The sequence below is a fragment of the Callospermophilus lateralis genome, chromosome 4, assembly GCF_048772815.1.
Source record: "Callospermophilus lateralis isolate mCalLat2 chromosome 4, mCalLat2.hap1, whole genome shotgun sequence".
In the NCBI taxonomy this organism is placed as follows: domain Eukaryota; kingdom Metazoa; phylum Chordata; class Mammalia; order Rodentia; family Sciuridae; genus Callospermophilus; species Callospermophilus lateralis.
The window spans coordinates 49,358,108-49,377,888 of record NC_135308.1 but is presented as its reverse complement, the minus strand read 5'-3'; the positions used below and the strand labels follow the sequence as shown (position 1 = coordinate 49,377,888).

Below are 19,781 nucleotides of genomic sequence, written 5' to 3'. Positions count from 1 at the left end.
GAATTTCTACCTTTACTCTTTCAGAACTGAAGGAGAAGACAAATGGGCACAATAAACTGCAACTAGAGGAAAAACAACACATAGAAAAAACATTACCTTTCGCTTCAATGTGGGTTTTGTAAGAATTGGTGGTGAGTTTGACCGAGGACTTTCTGGCTCTTCCTCCTCCTCACTGCTCTCACTGAAGCCCCTAAGGAGAGCCCTGTCACCATCACTATAGCAACGAGGCAGTCTATCATTTCCTTCTGGTAATCTGCACTTCAGAGTCTCAGGGCTTTTCTTTAGCTGTCCTCGCCACAGCTCAACCCCCTCACTTAATCTTCTTTTGGGAATGTCTGGCTTCCCATCCTGGCTTGGCTGTTCCTGAGAGGCTGTCAATTGTTCTTCACTTTCAGTGTATTGTTCTTGGGAGGTTTCTGATTTTTCCTCACATTCTCCATATTGTTCCTGAGGAGTTGATGATGTCTCTTCCAAGAGCAGTTTAGAATCTTTATCACCAAAACGTTCTTGGGTCTTTCTGTTCTTCCTCCCGAACCGGCCCCTCCGAGATGGCTGACTATTTGCAGGAAGACTATCACGGGGAAGGATCTGTTTGTTCAAACGTGTAGAACTGGCTGGAGCTATAACTTCTGGTTTCTTTTCACTTTCTACTGAAGAATAAGAATCTTGTTCTTTGTTCTCCCGAGACAGAGATTTTCCTATCTGGTTTTGGAAAATAAAACAGGTTAATTTTTTAACCCTATTTAGTTTCATCTACCTATCCTGCCCTTTAAAATACAGAGATAAGGAAACAGAAATTTAAAAAAAAAGTATTATTTAGTAGCTAATATGAATACTTCCTATGTAGTAGACCACACTTTTAAATGCTTTATATGTATTATGTATTTAACCCACATAACAACTGCGTGAAAAAATAATATATCCCCACCTTGAAAGTGAGGCAACTGCAGCAAACAGAAAAACTTAAGTGATCTGCCCCAAGTCACTCAATAGTAGTATATGAAGAAGTTGGGACAAAAACCCAGCAGACTAACTCTAGAGCTATGCTCTTAACCACTATGAAATACCACCTTTAACATACAAAGTGAATAATATCATTGTTTTTATAAATGTTAAATTAGGGTCTCAGAGTAGGCAAGATGAAAAAGACATTGGAGAAATATGAAAAGAAATTTCTGAAATTATTTCTATTCTGAATATTTAATTCCATTTTGAAAACTGCACTAAAGAGGGGCATTAGATATTTTTACATCCATCAAAGGAGGAAATGAAGGATGAAAGCACTGCTAAAAAAAAAAAAAAAAAAAAAAAAAAAAAGTATACAACACTTAAAACATGCAATGCAGTATAGCCCATCAACCCTTTTAATAGTTAAAGGCACCTGTGTATCCACTGAACTTTTCAGAGCTCTACTGAAAACATATGCATGTTTCTATTATTTCTTTAATGTTCTGTTTTTTTTAATGTGTCCTCATTTTAACAAGTGTCAGATTTAGATTCAATTCAGATTCCTCAATTACTATGCAGCTTAAAATTTAGCTGCTTATTGGCACTCTGGTAAATATTTAGTCATAATTAACACATTGTAAAAAGTCTGATGGTCTAAAGCTTTAAAAAACACTAAAAAGTAAATAAGACCTAATCTTCCTGAAGTTTTTGCCACTGACATAAATTCTAACAAAATACCTGCACTTATTTTGTTGGTAAGATACTGTAATATGTATCACAAAAATACATGAAAACCAAAAAATATAATTCGTTCACCGTCAAAAACAAGAAACTACTCATGTCCTTACACTGGTCTCTAATTCTCTTTCCTGGCACTGTGGTTCTTCATTTTCTCCTTCATCAGCCTCCTCATCTTCCTCCTCTGAGACAACAGAGTTGGAGACTATGACAGGAGTCCAGCGTAAACATTCTGGATCCACATCTACAGGTCGCAGATTCAACTGAAGCTTTGCCATGTGATCCTGGATAAGTTTTTCCCGGCGGATAATCACAAATCTAGAACCAGAGAAAAGTTTATAGCAACCACCAATATACAATATGTTCATAAAAATGAATGTCATCTCCAAAAACCCTGAAGATGACAATGATGTATGCTTCAAAACAACCTGTTTGGGAAGATGAAATATGGAAATATACCACCACAATGAGATAGCTAAGAAATATGAAGTTGGGCCTCACATTCCACTATAGCAATTAAGTTATTTTAACCACTTACTGACTCATATATCCCCTATCTGCAATTTCTTCTGTCCTCTTGACCTCTTTCCTATTCTCCATTAATTTAGCTCAAATGCTTTTTAACTTGAAAAAAATATTTTTAGCTGTAGACAGACATAATAACTTTATTTATTTACATTGTATGTGGTGCTGAGGATTGAACCCAATGCATCACAGGTGCTAGGCAAGCACTCTAGCACTGAGCACAACCCTAGCCCCAAATGCCTCCTTTCTTTGTGACCTTTTCATGACTAATTTAGGCAATGGTGAACTATCTATCCTCCCTTCCAACACGCATTTCACTTTGTACCATTTATATGGAAATTAATCATGGATATATTTTATTTAATGACATTGTTTCCAGAATTGTTGCTTTTTATAAGAGATCCCAATGCTAGAAGGTAAAAGATTCAGTGGCTTTATGTCCAAAAGTTAGAAAAAAGATGAAAAGACAGTTTTAAAACCAAAATAATGTGGCAGCACCAAGTGTTTCACTTATATTAGTTATTGTTCTTTCATCAATAATCTGTGTGATCCAAAACTTATACCTTTTCATCTTTCAAAGATGTTCAAAGGGATATGATACTCACTGGTCACTACGGAAGTCCAGCATGCGTAGGTGGTGGAGTGTGGAAGTAATGTCTTGAGGGCAGATACCTGTCAACTTGCTTAACTTCTTAATGCTGATCTGTTTGTCATTTTGGTGATAAAGGCACTCCAATATTACACTTTTCCAATAAGCCATATAGGATAAACGACCTAGATCTGACAATGGTTTCTCTGGAGACCCTGCTTGGCCTTCACGCTTTGATAACAAATAACCTAAAGAAACCCCCAAATCACAAAGATGTCAGAGATCCTAAAAATGTCTGATTCACCAAAGTAATAATTCCCTTTCCATAACCAAATCAAATATTATAGGCAATAATAATTTCAAAGGTAAATTCCTTGAAAAGCAGGGAACAACTTAGCAGAAATACTTGAAACTACTGTTTGCAGGGAAATTATACAATTTTCACATATTGGACATTAGGTTAATATTGTCTACAGTCAATATAAATCACTTTGTTAAAATAGTCAAGCTATAAAAAATCAGAATTGAGACCCATTAATAAGATTATGGCAAGAACAGTTTTATTGTAATGGACATATTTTCTTTGGACCACTAGATGGCAACTGGTATATCTGAATTGAGAAATATAAAAAGAATGCCTTAGTTTTGTGTAGTCCTAGTTAAGACTGTGGTTCTTCTATGAGTGAATTAGATGATAATTTCTCACTTCAAAAGCTCTCCTTATAATTCCTATCATTCTAATTCTCTGTGAATGTATGGTGCTATTACTCTTTCTGTCTAATGCATGACTCTCAAGAATTAAGGAGGGGGGGGAAGCATAAATCGTAAGGCAAAGCATAAAAAATGAAGATGGCCACAACAGATGTAGTTTTGTCATTAAATTTTTTTTTTTCAAAACAGTGTAAGGATGGTCATCTAGAAGAATCTATTATACTAGCAAAGTAAAACAAATACTATAATCATACAGATTTTGTATCTCAAAATATACTCAAGAAATGGTAATCACTATAAATAAAATATTTTCCCTAATTTTACTATTTAAGAATATTTAATATGTTCAATCATGACTCCTATTTCAAAGCAATATTACCATAAAATCAGAGTTTCACTTCTTGCCAATCCAAAAAGGCCAAGAAAATATACCAAAAAACCCAACAGCATGTACTTCCAGTAAAATATTATTAGGAGTATAATTGAAAGTGTCAAAAAAAAAAAAAAAAAAAAAAAAAAGAAAAGAAAAGAAAAAAAGAAAGAAAGAAAAAGTCCAATAGAACAACCTTAACTAGTCTGTGAGAATTAACTTCTCAAGACTGGAATCAAAATTAGTTTGAACCATTATGTCAGCATATACTCCTTTGAATACCATTTTATACCAGTGTCTGGGGGGAAATATTCCCTCAAATTAATATAAGCATAAAAGTTAATGCAAAAACACAGTTAACTTTCTAAGCTACATTATCAACATGTAAAACAGAATGCAATTTCTACAATGACTTTGAACTGTTTTCACTTTTAACTCAGATTACTTCCTGCATCATTCACTTTTTTAGGATTTTTAAAGTTGTGTTGTAAATTTTTAATCAGTAGGTAAAATGTGTAACTAAAAAAACACATACATTTTCTCAGATAATGGGGAAATGAAAATGGGGCAGTTGCTATACTTCTTCTGTACTTCTTTTTAGCACTGATTTAAATAGTTTTACAAGGTTTTCAGTACTGCTGTGAGTTCGTATTACTGTATAAATTAAGCTCCATTGTAAATGGACAGGTAAAAATTAAAGATATTTGGTACAGAACACATAAAATTATATTCAGTATTAGCTACTGAAAAATATTTTGTGTCCAACCGAAAGCAAAAAAAAACCTTGTGGCTTTAAGTTTTTAAGACCTATACAAAAATATGACAAGAGATATTAGGAGCCCATACATCATTACAAATCTCTACTATCTATCTGGTCCACAGGAAGAGAAAATGAGAAAGTATGTTAATATAGTCCTTACTGAAATCGATGAGAAACCTGCCATAGCCCTTACGCTGGTACTGGGGAAGAATCATTATACAGGAAACGTTGTATTTCTGTTGGCAGTGCTTTTCCTGGTGGAGAGAAAAGAATCCATGTTTTAAACAACAGGCTGGTAAAATGAATAGTAATGCTAATTATTAAGAAACAAAGACTAACAGTTAAACCACTGCCCTGGTCCTTTGGAAATAGCAATGTACATGGGGGCGGGGGACTCCCCACATCCCACTGGGAGAAGATAAGACAATGTGAAGCCACTGCCATTCCCCACAAAGCAAACATCCCAGGAGAGTAAGAATATAATGATGCCATCCAACAACAACACCTGCAACTCAAAAACAGCACATCAATGCCTAAGATCAGCAAAGGAATCTGAGTCCCAAATAACCTATAATGCTACAAAATGATGAATCTATGTAGCACTCTGTGAGAAGATTCATCATTATTTTTACCCCACTCCCTATTAGTTATGGCTAACTTTACACAAAATAGTCCTGAATGTGTATACAAATACATTTTTATATATTAGTTAATGTATTATTAAATACATATTTAGCTAATGAAGTAGCCTTGGGAAACTTATAAAGCCAATACTTTGCACTAAACTGTTTTATACACTTAGTTTACCATGGGCTTACTTATATACAAGTACATTTTTTTTTTTAATGCTGTTTGACTAGAATTTTTTTCCCCTAAAGGAATGGAAGATTAAGGAAAAAGAAAATATTCTTTAATAAAAATGGTCCAATCTTATTCTTATGTCTATGCTTGAAAATTCAAATTAGGAAGAGAAGATTTAAGCTGAGAAAGAACTCAAGAGAGGTAATGACTGTGTTTATTTCACAAGTACTATCTGTTATCATCATGGGAACAGGAGTCATTTACCTCTTGCGTATTACCAGTAGTCATGTTCCTAAGAGAATATACTGTGTTGAATGTTACTAAGCATCTTCTAGTGGTTGGTAAGTTTCTGAATGCTCTTTCTATTTTCCTTCTCCAAAAGCTAATGATACCCTAGAAGGTGTTGCATCCTCCCATGTCTCCTACTGAGAATCAGCAGACTGCCCCAAATTTCCATAAGAATTCAAATATTTAAAGTTGACACAATACTTACTTTAGAAAAGTAGCCAACAAGGTGGCAGCCCTTGACATCATTCTGTGTTAATACATAAAAAAGAAATGGCTCCACATCATAATAGAGTGTTTTGTGGTCAAGAAATAACTTTGCCAAGAGACACAGGTTTTGACAATAAATGGTACTCACGTTCCCATCAACCTAGAGGAAAAGAAACAGGATAGGGTAATCAGCAGAATGTCACTATAATCCTATAATAATATGCACCAGTTACAAGTATCTCTAGATATCTGTAGTATAGCCTAAGAGAAGCTGTCAGTGAGCAACACATACTAGAACTTGGAAACTACCCTTTGAAATGGCAGTATTATGACACTTGCTGTTTTAAGACAACAAAATATACAAAAACACCATTTTCAACAAAGCAGAAATAGCTTAAATGGGAGGTAATGATCTAGTTTGCTGAGATTAATTACAGGAATACTTTGGACGGCAAAATTCATTTTCAAAAGTATTCAATTCAACAACAGAGCCAAATGTAACCTCTTCTAAAATACATGTATTAGGTAAATCATGATATAACTGACATCTATCTCTACCAGCAATTTAAGCAATGTGGTTTGACTCCCATGATCAGCTATACCCCCAAATAAAGCTGCATGAAGGAGTATAAATTATTGCTTCTCAGAAGCACCAAGCAGGTTTCTAGTTAAGACCCTAAAAAAGTGTCTTAGGTTGGCCAGGATCAGGAGCACTACACACTACTGCTCCTGATGTTCCTGCCTGCCAGGATAACCACATTAGTTCCCAAGACATTGTCTGGCATGCTAACTGAACTCTTCAACAATCTAATTAACTTAATATGACTTCTTTTAAAATATGTAACAATGCATGCTTAAATTGAGAAGCAATTTGATTTTGGGTAAACAGGACTATGTTCCATATCTGATGCTCCTAACTCGGCAAGATGAAGAGCTCCTTTATTAATCAACTAAAATAAAGTCTTAGGAAAGACCAAGAAAGTGAAAGTCTGAGTGGACCCAGGCAACCTAAAATTCTATTACTGTATTAATTAACAGGACTGATCATAACAAGTCCTCAATACCTGGCATTCATTGTATGATGCTGAGAATCAAGAATTTAAAGGTTACTATTAACAGCAACACAGACTCACAGATATAGCATTTGTCTTAACATGATGATCTTAAGATTTACGAATGCTCTTGGTGCATCTCTATAAGATATTCCTTTTAAATAAATAATAGAAATCTTTTCATTTAAATGTTGTATTTCATAGATTCTAAGATGCATTTTTAGCACATCTTACGTATGCAAAATTGGCATCTTCAAATACAATTTAAAAATTATAATTAGCAATACTTTATAGTAGCACTAAAATACTAAGATATATTATTACTGATACCTTTGATTAAATGAAATACCAAATAACTTATTTTGAGGTCAAGCTTATGAACTTGGTACCATTTGGGTTGGTCCAATTCTGCTTCTCACATAGCTAAATTATCCAACTCAGTAGTGAGTGAACAATAGTAAAAAAACATTGCCCTACCCCAAAGTCAGCTTGTACAATTAAATGCAATATAGATGACACTTTTTGAAATGGACAGGAAAATAAGTACCAAAAATCTATCTTACCTCAAAGACAGAAATATTATTCTTTCGGTAAATCTCATTGGCAGGAGGATGAAACCAACCACATTTCTTCATATGCTGCTGTAGAATAGTTCTACTTTTCATGTATTTTAGACAAAACTCACAAAGATACAATTTAGGCAGCCTGTAAATAATAATATAAAAAGACAGGGCTTTATATTTTACAGATCTTCAAACTTTCATAACTCTTCACTTTACTGTCTCATTACTAAGCAGTTACAAAAGTAGAAAATGTATCATTATCCCCTTTAAAAACAAAGAAGGAAGGCAAGAAAGAAGAACAGAAGAAAAGGAAAGGGAGAGGAAGGAAAGAAATGAAAACTTAAATTAATTTAGATAATAGCAGTCAATTAATTAACAGCAGGAGGACAAAGATGAGAAAACAAAGACACCTAGTTCAGTGTTCTTTCAGTCTTTAAGTTACTTGATATGAAAATCTCACATTCTTTCCTCCTTAAGAATCTCTAATAAGCAAAATAAAGTCTATCTTCCAAACACACAAATAAGATAATTTTGTTGATCTATAGATTTTTTTCTTCCTTTGTCATTTATTTCTTCATTAATCCATTATTTGGGGAATTAAATATTTCTTGAATGCTTATCACCTATGAGGTCTTGTGGAGGTATACGAGGTATATGTATAGTGGTGAGTAAAATGGACACATAGTGTATACTCTAAAAATACTCTGTAAATGTTTTTAAGTATAAAATTATAATACTGAATATGTTTTGGCAAAGTGGGACATACTATACTACCTCTTTTCTACTTTCTACCACTAAAGTTCTGGCTCTCTCCCTGGTTAAGTCACTATATGAAATTGTGTAAGTCAAAAGTCTATCATTCAACAAGTAAAATAAAGGCTCACATTATTCTTTTAGGTGCCCTCAGTTGTTAGTTTATATTTATTCAATAGACTTGCTATTTAGTAGTAGTTTAACAGAACCCCTTCCTTAATAATATTCCTTTATTAGGAGCTTGGCAATAAAGTGATTAGAACAATTTATAACGTAATAATAGGCACATACCCTAAATTTTTTAAAAAAAATTAATGGCCTTGACACCCATGTGGCCTGAATTTGCAATGCCAAAGTTTCTTCTGGTATAAAATACATACCCCATGTATCTTCAGCTCAAAGCTGGTTTCTCTACATTCTGACCTATTATCCACAACTGTTGAATCTTGATAATCTGAGACTGACACCATCATTAAAAACTATTATGTGCAAACATACTAGCTAGTAAAATGACAAAATATGCAATTCAAATAAATTACTATATCTTGTCTCATATTTTAAGAACTGAGATGGAAGGAAATTTTTAAATCTCATTAATTTAATCACCATCAGTTCAGTTAGGCTTAAAAGATTACCTTAGAATTAAATATTTGCTAAGTAGATTAATATACACAAAAATGTCTGATTTATTAAAGTGTAAAGACCACAAATATTTTTTCAAGTTCCCACTTTGGAAGCAGCATTTGTAGCATAATTATAATTTATCTGAAAACATCTAACATTCTACAAAAGCCTTTCCTGAGGTATATTTATGGCATACAGTCCTGTATGCACTAAGTACTTCATGCTCATATAAGGATGGAAAAGGCCATGTGATTATCTTTCCTTCTCCCTAGAAGACTTGCAATGTGCACTAATTCTTCCCATATAACCTTATGTCTTGTTTTATGTAAAACTGCCATTCTACATACTGAAAGCTTCCAAGAAACTGCTATGGTATAAAATTTGTCTATAATATGCAATATTATTTTCTAAAATCTAATAGTAACTACACCAACATAACCTGAAGTCATATCATTAATACAAAAATCATTCCAAAATATTGAGTGCAACAAATAATGACTAACTTTATAAAGTCAAGAAGCAAGAGCCAAGAGTATGGAAAAGAAACATGTCCTAGGCTACTTTGCTTATTTTCTTTGCATCCTGCTCCAAACCCCACCAATCAAAGGAGAAATAGCAGTAAGCTAAAATAGCCTTTTCCTTCTTTACCACCAGAGCTACAAATCTAAAAATGAAACGGCTTCAGTTATAAACCTCATCATCCAATGTGGGCACTAAATGTATTATCTAAATCTTGGGCTGGGATTGTGGCTCAGAGGTAGAGCACTTGCCTAGCACGGACGGGACCGGGTTTGATCCTCAGCACCACATTAAAAAAATAAATAAATAAAGGCACTGTGTTGTGTCCATCTATACCTAAAAAGTAAATATTAATTTTTAAAAAAAAGAATAATGGATTTAAATCTTAAAGGTGACCCACAACCATCAAACTGTCTTTGTGAATATCTGAATTTGGAAGATTCTTAAAAGGAAGGTGGACAAATGGCACTCCCCCGACTATCTACTATTTACCTTTAATTATCTGTGCTAAAAAACAATTTAAAATTGTCAGAAGATGAAAATACAGAAGTAACACTACTATACTTGAGTAAAAAGTTTTCATTTTGAGAGCTAAATATCACAATTAAATATTTCCTAAAATGTTAATCTGAGAAACCTAAGCAAAATTCTGTTTTTAAAAATATTAAAAAGAAAAATAGAAGGAAAAAAAACCAGTGTCAGACTACCTAAGTTTTCCATATTACAGTAAAGATGAATGCTAACTTTTTCATCCAATCCAACTGTTACATCTTTGTACAGAGAGAAGAAAATACAATACAATTTATGCTAATTAGCTACATTTGAGTCATTTCACAATGTCTGTAATACTTACAGACACTGTATTGTACGTGATAACATATAATTTCATTTGTCAAGTAAAAAGGCAATAAATATTCAACAAATGCTACTTTTCAGGAAATATTTATAAAACAAAGAAATAAAAGTACAATTTATTCCCGATGGTCTGTGAGAAAAGGCCTTTTTTTTTTAAGTTTTAATAGTAACCAGGTTGCTCAAGAAAACACTGAAAGAAATGAAATCTCTAAGAAAATTACTGCTAAGTCTCATCCGTTAAATTGAGTCCATGCCATACATTAGAAATTGTAAGATATAGAACATTTTAATAATTAAAATCTCTAGCAAACCTTATTAAATGAAAAACAATAAAGTAAAAGCAAGTGTTAACATCTACTTTACTCCAAAATATTTCTTGCTGAAGTCCCTGATTTTATCAGATTCAAGCCCATTTGGATGACGCTCTTTAATCTAAAGGGAATGGTCTGGAAAAACTGGAAAAACAAAACTTTCTTTTAGTAAAGTATAAATGTCTACAGTTCTTACATTGGGAAAATATATTCTATACAAAGAACATTAAACTACATGAAATGAAATGCTTTTATAAAGATTTTGTATACTCCTAGCCCTAGAGAATTCTAGTGGGGGCTGCTTTTGGTGATCCTCCTGCTGATACATCTTTTTTTGCTCAGCTTCATCAATATGATGATACCCCAGCTTGTAAAATCAGGATTAGGCTGCAGCTATATGTAATCCCCTTACTTCTAGAATAATACAGATTTTCCTTCTGAGAGTTTCTAGAATAACTCTGGCTTTTAAACACTGCCCAAGATAGTAGCAGTCAGTGTGGTCTTCATAATTGACAACCTGTAGTGAAACTTTAATATAACAAAAATTACACCAAATATTACTTAAATCAAAAATTAAGGTACAAGCCAAGTGAGCCCAATCTAGATTAACATGATTCATACAGTTCAACACAAGTGGCTGAAGATATAGCTATGTGGGAAGAGAGAAGTGGGCTTAAATCCTAGTTCTGTCACTTACAAACCATAATTTCTCAAATATGACTGCTCTTGTCTTCTCTGAATACAGAAATATTCACCTCACAAAATTATTGCAGAGATGTTCAGTTCAATGAATTGTAATTACAGCTGCAATTATTCATTATTATTTTTGTTTTCCTTTCATCCGTTTTACTTCATTTAATAGCCAAAGACAGTAAGGATTCTGTGTGGTTTCTTCCTCAGTAACTGGGATTATGGAAAAAAAAAAAAAATCAAACCTGGTTCTACTGACAATTTCATAATCTATGCATCAAGTCAACTCAGGTAGAAAATCAAAGAAACTTCCTAAGCAACTCTATTATATGAGAATCTGCCTTGTTGAGACTTTGAAATAATCTCATAGCAAAAAGTTATTCTCAAGCTAAACTCTCAACAATTCAGAATAGGGTACCCGCTAATGACAATTTCTTTTACCTTGAGCCTATCTATCATGTTTTCAATGGTAAAGAAGAAGTCTCCAAACTTTTCTGCTTTGTGCATCAAATGGCCCTGATGGAGAAAACTCTTGTTTTATATCCTTCAATGTCATAGACTTAACTAGATTGATGGAAATAAAATAGAATTGTTGCTTCATTACCATTATTTTTAAAGTCAGGAATTAATTTACTTAATATACAATGCACATACAAATATTTGGATTTTATGGGAAACTCTCTCAAGCATGATCCCGTTTCCCTAAAAATTTTTCGTCAGGTGAGCTATTCTTTTTTGTTTCTTCAAATTGCCCTGTTTTTGTAGGCCTTGGGATTTAAACTTTTAAAATGTGTTTATAACCTTTAGCAATAAGAAAATAATTTAGTACAAAATAATAAGTAGGTATTAAAAAATTAAGGATAGAGCTTTATTATTTGGGACATACAAGATCTCTGAACATTTCAGTCAGCTCAAGTTTAAAAGAACTAGGAAGCAAATGCATTTAGATAGATATAGGTAGTTTTTAAAAAAAATACAGAAGCAAGAGAATACATTAAAAAATTCATAATTACTAAAGATGCTAATGAATTACTATATTCTAATGGAAAATTGAAGGCACCACAATGGATAAGAAAATGTATAGGAAATGTCCAAAACTCTGCTTTAAGAAAGCTGAATTTTAGGGGCTGGTGTTGTGGCTCAGCAGAACACTTGTGTGCCAGAACATTTGCCTCACATGTGTGAGGCTCTGGGTTCGATCCTTAGTACCTCATAAAAATAAATAAACAAAATAAAGGTATTGTGTCTATTTACAACTAAAAATTTTTTTTAAAAAAGAAAGCAGAATTTCATACTTCCTATCCTATTTCTGCCTTCTATTAATGATTTTTATGATACTTTTTTGGTTACTTATTTTCTGCTGGTAACATTTACCACTTTGCTGGTAACCAGGTCCCTCACATTAGTTTCTAGTGACACTCTCATAGAACAAAAGGCAACAATTTCAACAAATCCTTTTAATATCTTAAAAAAACAACAGTTCATAGTTCCATTCTCATCATCTCTTGAAAAGCAAGTGCTAATATTGGCACTCTGTTTCTATTTCTCCACCGAGTAGAAGAGATAATCTATCTGTACTACAACCCCTGACTTTCTTCTCTAAGTTGAGTGCTCCTCTGATGTGGATAGCTTATAAACAGCTCACTTTAAAGTAATAATATGATTTATTTGACAAATAAATTAATTTCTCAGCATATTTCTTCTTGATCACACAAGAGAACCCGACTATACAAAACTCCCAAGAAATGAGTCACCATGAATACCAGAGTTCTGAAGTTTCTTCTAACATATACATAATTTAACCTTCTCTGAACAAATTCAAATTATTATTCCATGATATAGAATACTAACTTAAAGATAATACCATAGTCTACGAATCAGTTGTTTAGGGTCAACTAATCCTACAGTATGGTTCCCAAATGTGTCTGATGAGCTTGTTAGTTTGTCAAGTTTTGTTTTTGCCTCTTTTTTTTTTTTATTGTTACTTCACTGAAGTTAGGGTCTATAATAGCACTGCTGCTTCTAGTTTTCTATTTCTGCTATAAACTTGGAACCATATTGGCAAGTTATTATATTATATGGAAAGAAAAAAATAAAAGACGCTTTTAGTGGCAATTTTAACAACTCTTTGGATCTATTTTCAGCTTCTTGGAAATAATCCATGTTATAGTTTTTACATATTATAAAACTCAAAGTATATGTTGTTGTAGTTTAACCCACAAAGCACCATAACTTATTATTCCTTACAACACCTGCAAACTGGGAGACTATAGAATGCATAAGTAGTTCAAAGACTGGGAAGCATTAATGTGACTGCTATGCAACAAATGATAAACTAGTGTTTGTTTAACTTTTATTGCATCTTTTTCTCTCTTTTCATTTCAACCCTAAAGGAAAAATACAATTGACATTATTGAGCATTTAACATATAATTGACATTATAAAACACTTAAAGTGATTTACATGTTTTAACTCATTTAATGTTCACAATAACACTATGATTTAAGTACTGTTAGTATTTCCACACAGATGAGGAAACTGACACAGAGTAGTTGAGTGACTTCTAAGGTTGCACTGTTTATAAATGTCAAGCTAAGTCATGAAATAAATATGGCTCTACCATGCACGTTACTTCCCAAAAAGCTTCAGAGTGGCCAATTTCTATATCTAGAAATCCAAGCTATCTACTTTATATATAATTTTGTCCTATTCCACTTGTCCAATTTTGCCTGGGAAAACATATTATTGACAAAGTTTGTTAAATTATAAAAATTTAGATCAAAACTACTCAAGTGAAACTTTATATATATGTAAAATTCTTTCGTGTTAAAAAAAGAAAGAAAAAGAAAAAAACTAGTGGACTGGGGATGTGGCTCAAGCGGTAGCGCGCTAGCCTGTCATGCGTGCGGCCCGGGTTCAATCCTCAGCACCACGTACAAACAAAGATGTTGTGTCCACCGAGAACTAAAAAATAAATATTAAAAAATTCTCTCTCTCTCTCTCTCTCTCCCCCACACACACTCTCTCTTTTAAAAAAAGAAAAAAACTAGTGTCAAGATATAGCTCAGTTGGTAGAGTGCTTGCTTTGCATGCACAAGGCCATGGGTTCAATCCCCAGCACCACACACACACACACACACACACACACACACACACACACACAGTACAGCAAATTTCTCTTAAAGAAAAAACATTCCTCTTTCATTCTGCCCCATGCCTAAGATTTCTAATTTTAAACAATAGCATTTGGAAAAGTTACAGAAAAGAAAACCTAAAAGCCAGTCAGGATTAAGTGTTGCCAAAGAATGCTACAGTTATGGACATTTTAAAAAGCCCCAGTTTCTTCAAATGTAAAAAATGAACTAAAGTAGAACACTGTAGTCTCCCTTCTACTTCTAGAGTCCTATGAAACTAAAAAGAAACTAAAGGATCTCTCAAAACATACCTTGAATATTCTTGAGGATATGGAGAGGAATACCAGGTGTGAATTTCATACTTCCCAAATTCAATGACAGAGGGGCAGCGGACTTGTGGATCAGGGGGACCAGTCACTCCAACTTTCTGTTCAGTCAAGAATACATTACAAAAGTTAGCTAAATCAGATACACTGACATAATAACAAACAAACAAAAATCTGACTCTAAATCTCTTCTTAGGATTTTTCTATTAGGAAGGAAAAAAAGAAAAGCTAACAAATTTTAATATAAGTTGTTTTTAAACAGAATATCCAAAGAATAAAAAGGCTAATAAATATCTTGAAACTAAATGTAGTTGGTATTACTGCATTTTCTAATTTAAAAATACTGAGAATACTTTCTTCCGACTAAACTTACTCCCTTAATGACTTCATTATTCATTATTAAAAAGAAACTGCTAGCATTTAAGGATACAAGATAAAGAACAGAGTGCTTGCCTTGCATGCACAAGACCCTGGGTTCAATTCCCAGCACTGAAAAAAAAAAAAAAAATCAAGATAAAGAATAATTTAAGGTGGTGCTTCATATTTGCCTCAGCTGAACATAATGGAAATGAACTACTGAATATGTTAAGCAAACAATAAAAAGAAAGACTTTCTGATTGGGAGAGTAAATATCTAAGAACAATATAAAAAGAATATGATAAAACAATTATCAAGAGTATTCATTTCATAGTACACCTAAAATTCCCTTCCTTAGTAGCTCTGCACAGATTTGATCCAAAAAAAATATACTTTACTATACACAAGCTATTCCTTTTTTTCTGCCCTCTTTTTATAATGAAATTTATCTCATGCTTCCCCCAAGTCCTGTAATAATCTAAATAATTATACTATCCAAGAAAAAACTGAATTTCTTGACTTCTAAACCAGAAATTCAAATACAAGACATTGCTCAAGACAATAAAATCCAGTTTTTTAAAACCTTAAATTCAAGGGCAACTTGATTTTCTGTACAATGAACCTAGCAAAAGACTCATATATACATATGATATGCACACACATATGTATGCTTATCACAGATGCTTTAGAAATATTGACTTAAGAAAAAGAACCAGAATCAACCTCAAGTATTAATAACTCTTCATCAGAAAAATATCCAAAATTATCCTACAAGATTATGCTGTAAAGACCACTGAAAGCATATTAAAAGTCCCTTGTTGGAGCCTATAGATATACACATATACCTTATAACAAAAATAAAAAGATTAAAAAATTTTTTTTATTTATATAAATTCATTTATAAGAAAGAAGCCACTTCACCACAACTCATTTGAGAACTCTCTCTGCTTTACTTAACAATTTGCTCTTATAAAAGGCCAAGGGATTTATCTCAGGTTTCATACTGGAAAACTGCCAAGTGAGACCTCCAGCTGTTCCTCAAACACCTCAAAACAAAAGACAACCATTTTCATGTATAACCAGACAAATGAGAAGTTGTACTCCATTTATGTATGATGTGTCAAAATGCATTCTACTATCATGTATAACTAATTAGAACAAATTTTTTAAAGAGACAACCATCTTCTATTTAGATAAGTAGTATTGTAACAGCAGCAAGTACTGGAGCTCTTCCAAATGCAAAAACTATATAGAAATAAGATAAAAATAAGATTTCTTTCATTTCTCAAAATCCAAAACAGAACTTTGTTAAAAGGGTTTTAAAAGGCTCTTCTTTAAACCATATTCCACAATCAAGTATTTGAATTCATAAAGTAGGATATTTTCATCCATTTACATAGCTCAAAATAAGAATAGTAGTACAGGAAAAATAGTTTCAAATACCAGAAACCAAATTTAACTTTTTGAGGCAAGGATCAAACAGGAGGTACAAAAGCTGAAAACATGCACCTGCTGTGGCACTGCCTGTTGTTTGAGAGCTTTCCCATCAGCTGCCCATCGCTCTTCCAGGCGGATGCCCAGTGTGAAAGAAGATATCCAGTTCCAGTATAATTGTTTGCACATCACCACAAGTAAGAACGTGTAGAGAAGCAGACTTGTAGCAGACTCCCCCTCTATCCACCTATCTTCACCTTTGTGCTGTGAAATGCTCTGGCACATCTGCTCATGCGTGTGTCTTCCACCACTCCCAATTCCCTCATGCAAACCTCCAGAGTAAAAGGGTTTCCATTCACTAAGGTTTAGAAGTTAATAAGGCTCTACACAGGGAGGAAGCAAATGCTGCATCTAAACGACTCATTAACCCAGTCCCTGCTAAAATCAAATTGTCACATATGAAATTACTACAAGATCATCTTTGAGAGGATATTTTCAAATTTCAGCCAAAATACTCTTATATTAAGCAACTTTCTAAAGTGTATATATCTAGTATAATCAAGAGCACAAAATATATATTTATAAATTTTTAGTCAAGTTCTATCACTTCATGACCTTCTCATTTGAATACGCCATATTCTTTGAAAGATGACATATATCCCGGGCCAGAATTGATCTTTTAATCTAAAATAACTAAAGAGAACATCAGATGCACTAGTAATTGTCTGTAACCAAAGAAAACTTTAAACATATCTATTTCTAAATAATGAAACTTTTATTACTAGCAGTTTATAAGTAGAGATTATTCTTCTACAAAAACTCAGCTTCCATTAAATGGCTTATCTAGGGGCTGCTGGGGTTGTGGCTCAGCAGTAGCACACTTGCCTAGCATGTGTGAGGCACTGGGTTCAATCCTTGACACCACATAAAAAAAAATAATCAAACAAATAAAATAAAGATATTGTGTCCATTTATAACTAAAAATATTTTTAAATGGCTTATATGTAAGCCCAATTTTTAATACAGCCTACTCCCACAGTACTCTGGATCTGATATAAACAACAAATTTACAATTTATGTAAATATTGCCCTATACCCTTCCCCGGTCTCTCCACTCACACAGCTCTCCCTAGACCTACAGTCCCTTTCCACTCCCTAAGGGAGTGAAATTTTGAAGTGATAATAAAGGGTGGAACTGTTCCCTTATCAACATAAGATGAAAACATGGAGAGAAGAAATGGCTTTCTGGTATTTGAATGCGTTTCCTATAGAAATATTATAATAAGCAACCTCATTCATTAGGGTTAAAAGTTTACATGATGAAAGAGGTATGTAAGAATGAGTTCACGTGCTCCAAGCTAGAGAGAACACAAACTAAAGGAAAGGAGAATCAGCATTCATGAAACACCTATGGTGCCTTACTCTGAGCTTCTACTGTTGCCTCACTTAACCCCCACAATCCATTCCTCAAAATAGGGGAAAGCCAACCCACTTTACAGATGGAAAAAAACAAGGCTCAGAGAGATTAAGGAGGCAAAAAACACCAGGGTAAGAACAGTAAGAATGAAGCATAAAGACCTTTCATGGCTAGAAGTGAGGGGAAACAGAGTTAGCACTCAATTGTTTTTAATTCCAAAATCTGAGTGCATTGTGTTTTTTAAAAATAAGAACTCAGTTTTCCAAAGACAGGAAGCTACAAACCTACAACCTCTCATCTAGAATGTTTTAGAATTCTGCATTTTTCTGATTTTAGAGAAGTATTTGAAGTATTTAAAGTATATACACTTATACTAAAATTAACAGCCCAGGCAGATTTGGAGCAACACTCTATAATCAGACACATTAATATTTCTTCAGCAAAATACATGAGTATTCACAATAACTAGAGTACATAAAGGACTTAAACAGTCTCCTATCAGTTCAGATCATGTTTTGCCAATAACTGAGTTTAAGTAAAGTAAGACTTACTGTAGAATGGGTTAATTTAACAAAACAAAACAAAAACAAACAAACATTTTTTCCCCTTAGTCAGATGTGGTTGTAGTGCACCTAAAGTCCCAACAGTTTAAGAATAGATGGTAGGAATCCAAGTTGGAGACCAGCCTAACAAGTTAACAAGAGCTATGGTATAGAGTGCTTGCACACATGTACAAGGCCCTGGCCTAGGTTCAATCCCCAGTACTGGGTGTAAAAAAACAGAAATTTTTTTTGTCTCATCCTTCCAAGAAGATGTATAGATGGATATAAGCATTTGAAAAGACATTCATCATCACTAAACATTAGGAAAATAAAAATCACAATATGATACCTAATTCACATCCACTAGGATGGTCATCATTTTGAAAAACGAACAAAAACCACCAGAAAATAACCAGTTTGGTAAGAATGTAGAGAAATTAGAACCCTGTCCCTCTGCTGGTGGACATCTAAAATTAGACAGAATTACCATGTGACATAGAAAGTCCACTTACCCCCTAGAATTGAAGGCAGGTACTCAAACAGATATTTGTATACCAATGCTCATAGTAACGCTATGAGTGCAAACAAACCAGGGGTTCATTAACAGATCAATAGACAAAATGTGGTATATATCTACAATGGAGTATTTTTCAGCCTTAAGGAAGACACCTCTGCTTAACAACATTATGCGAGGTGAATTAAGCCAGATACATAAGGACAAAGATTATTTAAATCCACTTATGTAAGGCAACTAGAGTAGTCAAATTAATAAAGACAGAAAATAGAACCAGTAGTTGCCAAGAGTCAGGGAGGGTGTATATTGATAAATATGAAAAAGTCCTGGAGACAGATGATGATATTATAGGTGTATAACAACATATACATATTTAATGCAATTGAACAAGACACTCAAAAATGGTGAATTTTATATTATGTGCATTTTACCACAATTTCTTTTAAAGCTTTCTAGGATTCTTTGGATTTCAGAATTGTGGATACAGGGTTTGGCCTATCTAAAGAGTGATATGATACTCAACTAAGCCATAAATGCTCATAGACTCTGAACTATTTCCCATTGCTCTCTTCTCGTAAAACTTTTTTCTACACTCAGACATCCCTTTTCCATCTTTGCTAGTTCTTTTACCAATAAATATTGACAAAATCTAAGATTCTGTTCTCAGCCCTCTCATCTTGTTCCACCCTCTTTCACAGGACCTATAATCCAGTGATCCTACAAGCTTTCATTCTCCTCATGCCCTTCTTTTTT

The 19,781-nt window shown here is 33.4% G+C and overlaps 1 protein-coding gene across 5 annotated transcripts in view; it reads right to left on the bottom strand.

Moving 5' to 3' along the window:
* Positions 1-19,781, bottom strand: part of Kat6a (lysine acetyltransferase 6A) — a 104,422-nt gene that overhangs the window by 9,656 nt on the left and 74,985 nt on the right. For all 5 annotated transcript variants that reach the window (XM_076853803.1, XM_076853807.1, XM_076853805.1 and 2 more), the window contains 7 exons: positions 14,750-14,865; positions 7,553-7,694; positions 5,936-6,097; positions 4,802-4,895; positions 2,817-3,048; positions 1,797-2,004; positions 97-702 (listed from right to left, as the gene is read on the bottom strand). In XM_076853803.1, the coding sequence (XP_076709918.1) occupies positions 97-702; positions 1,797-2,004; positions 2,817-3,048; positions 4,802-4,895; positions 5,936-6,097; positions 7,553-7,694; positions 14,750-14,865 (1,560 nt within the window). The remainder of the gene's footprint in view (positions 1-96; positions 703-1,796; positions 2,005-2,816; positions 3,049-4,801; positions 4,896-5,935; positions 6,098-7,552; positions 7,695-14,749; positions 14,866-19,781) is intronic.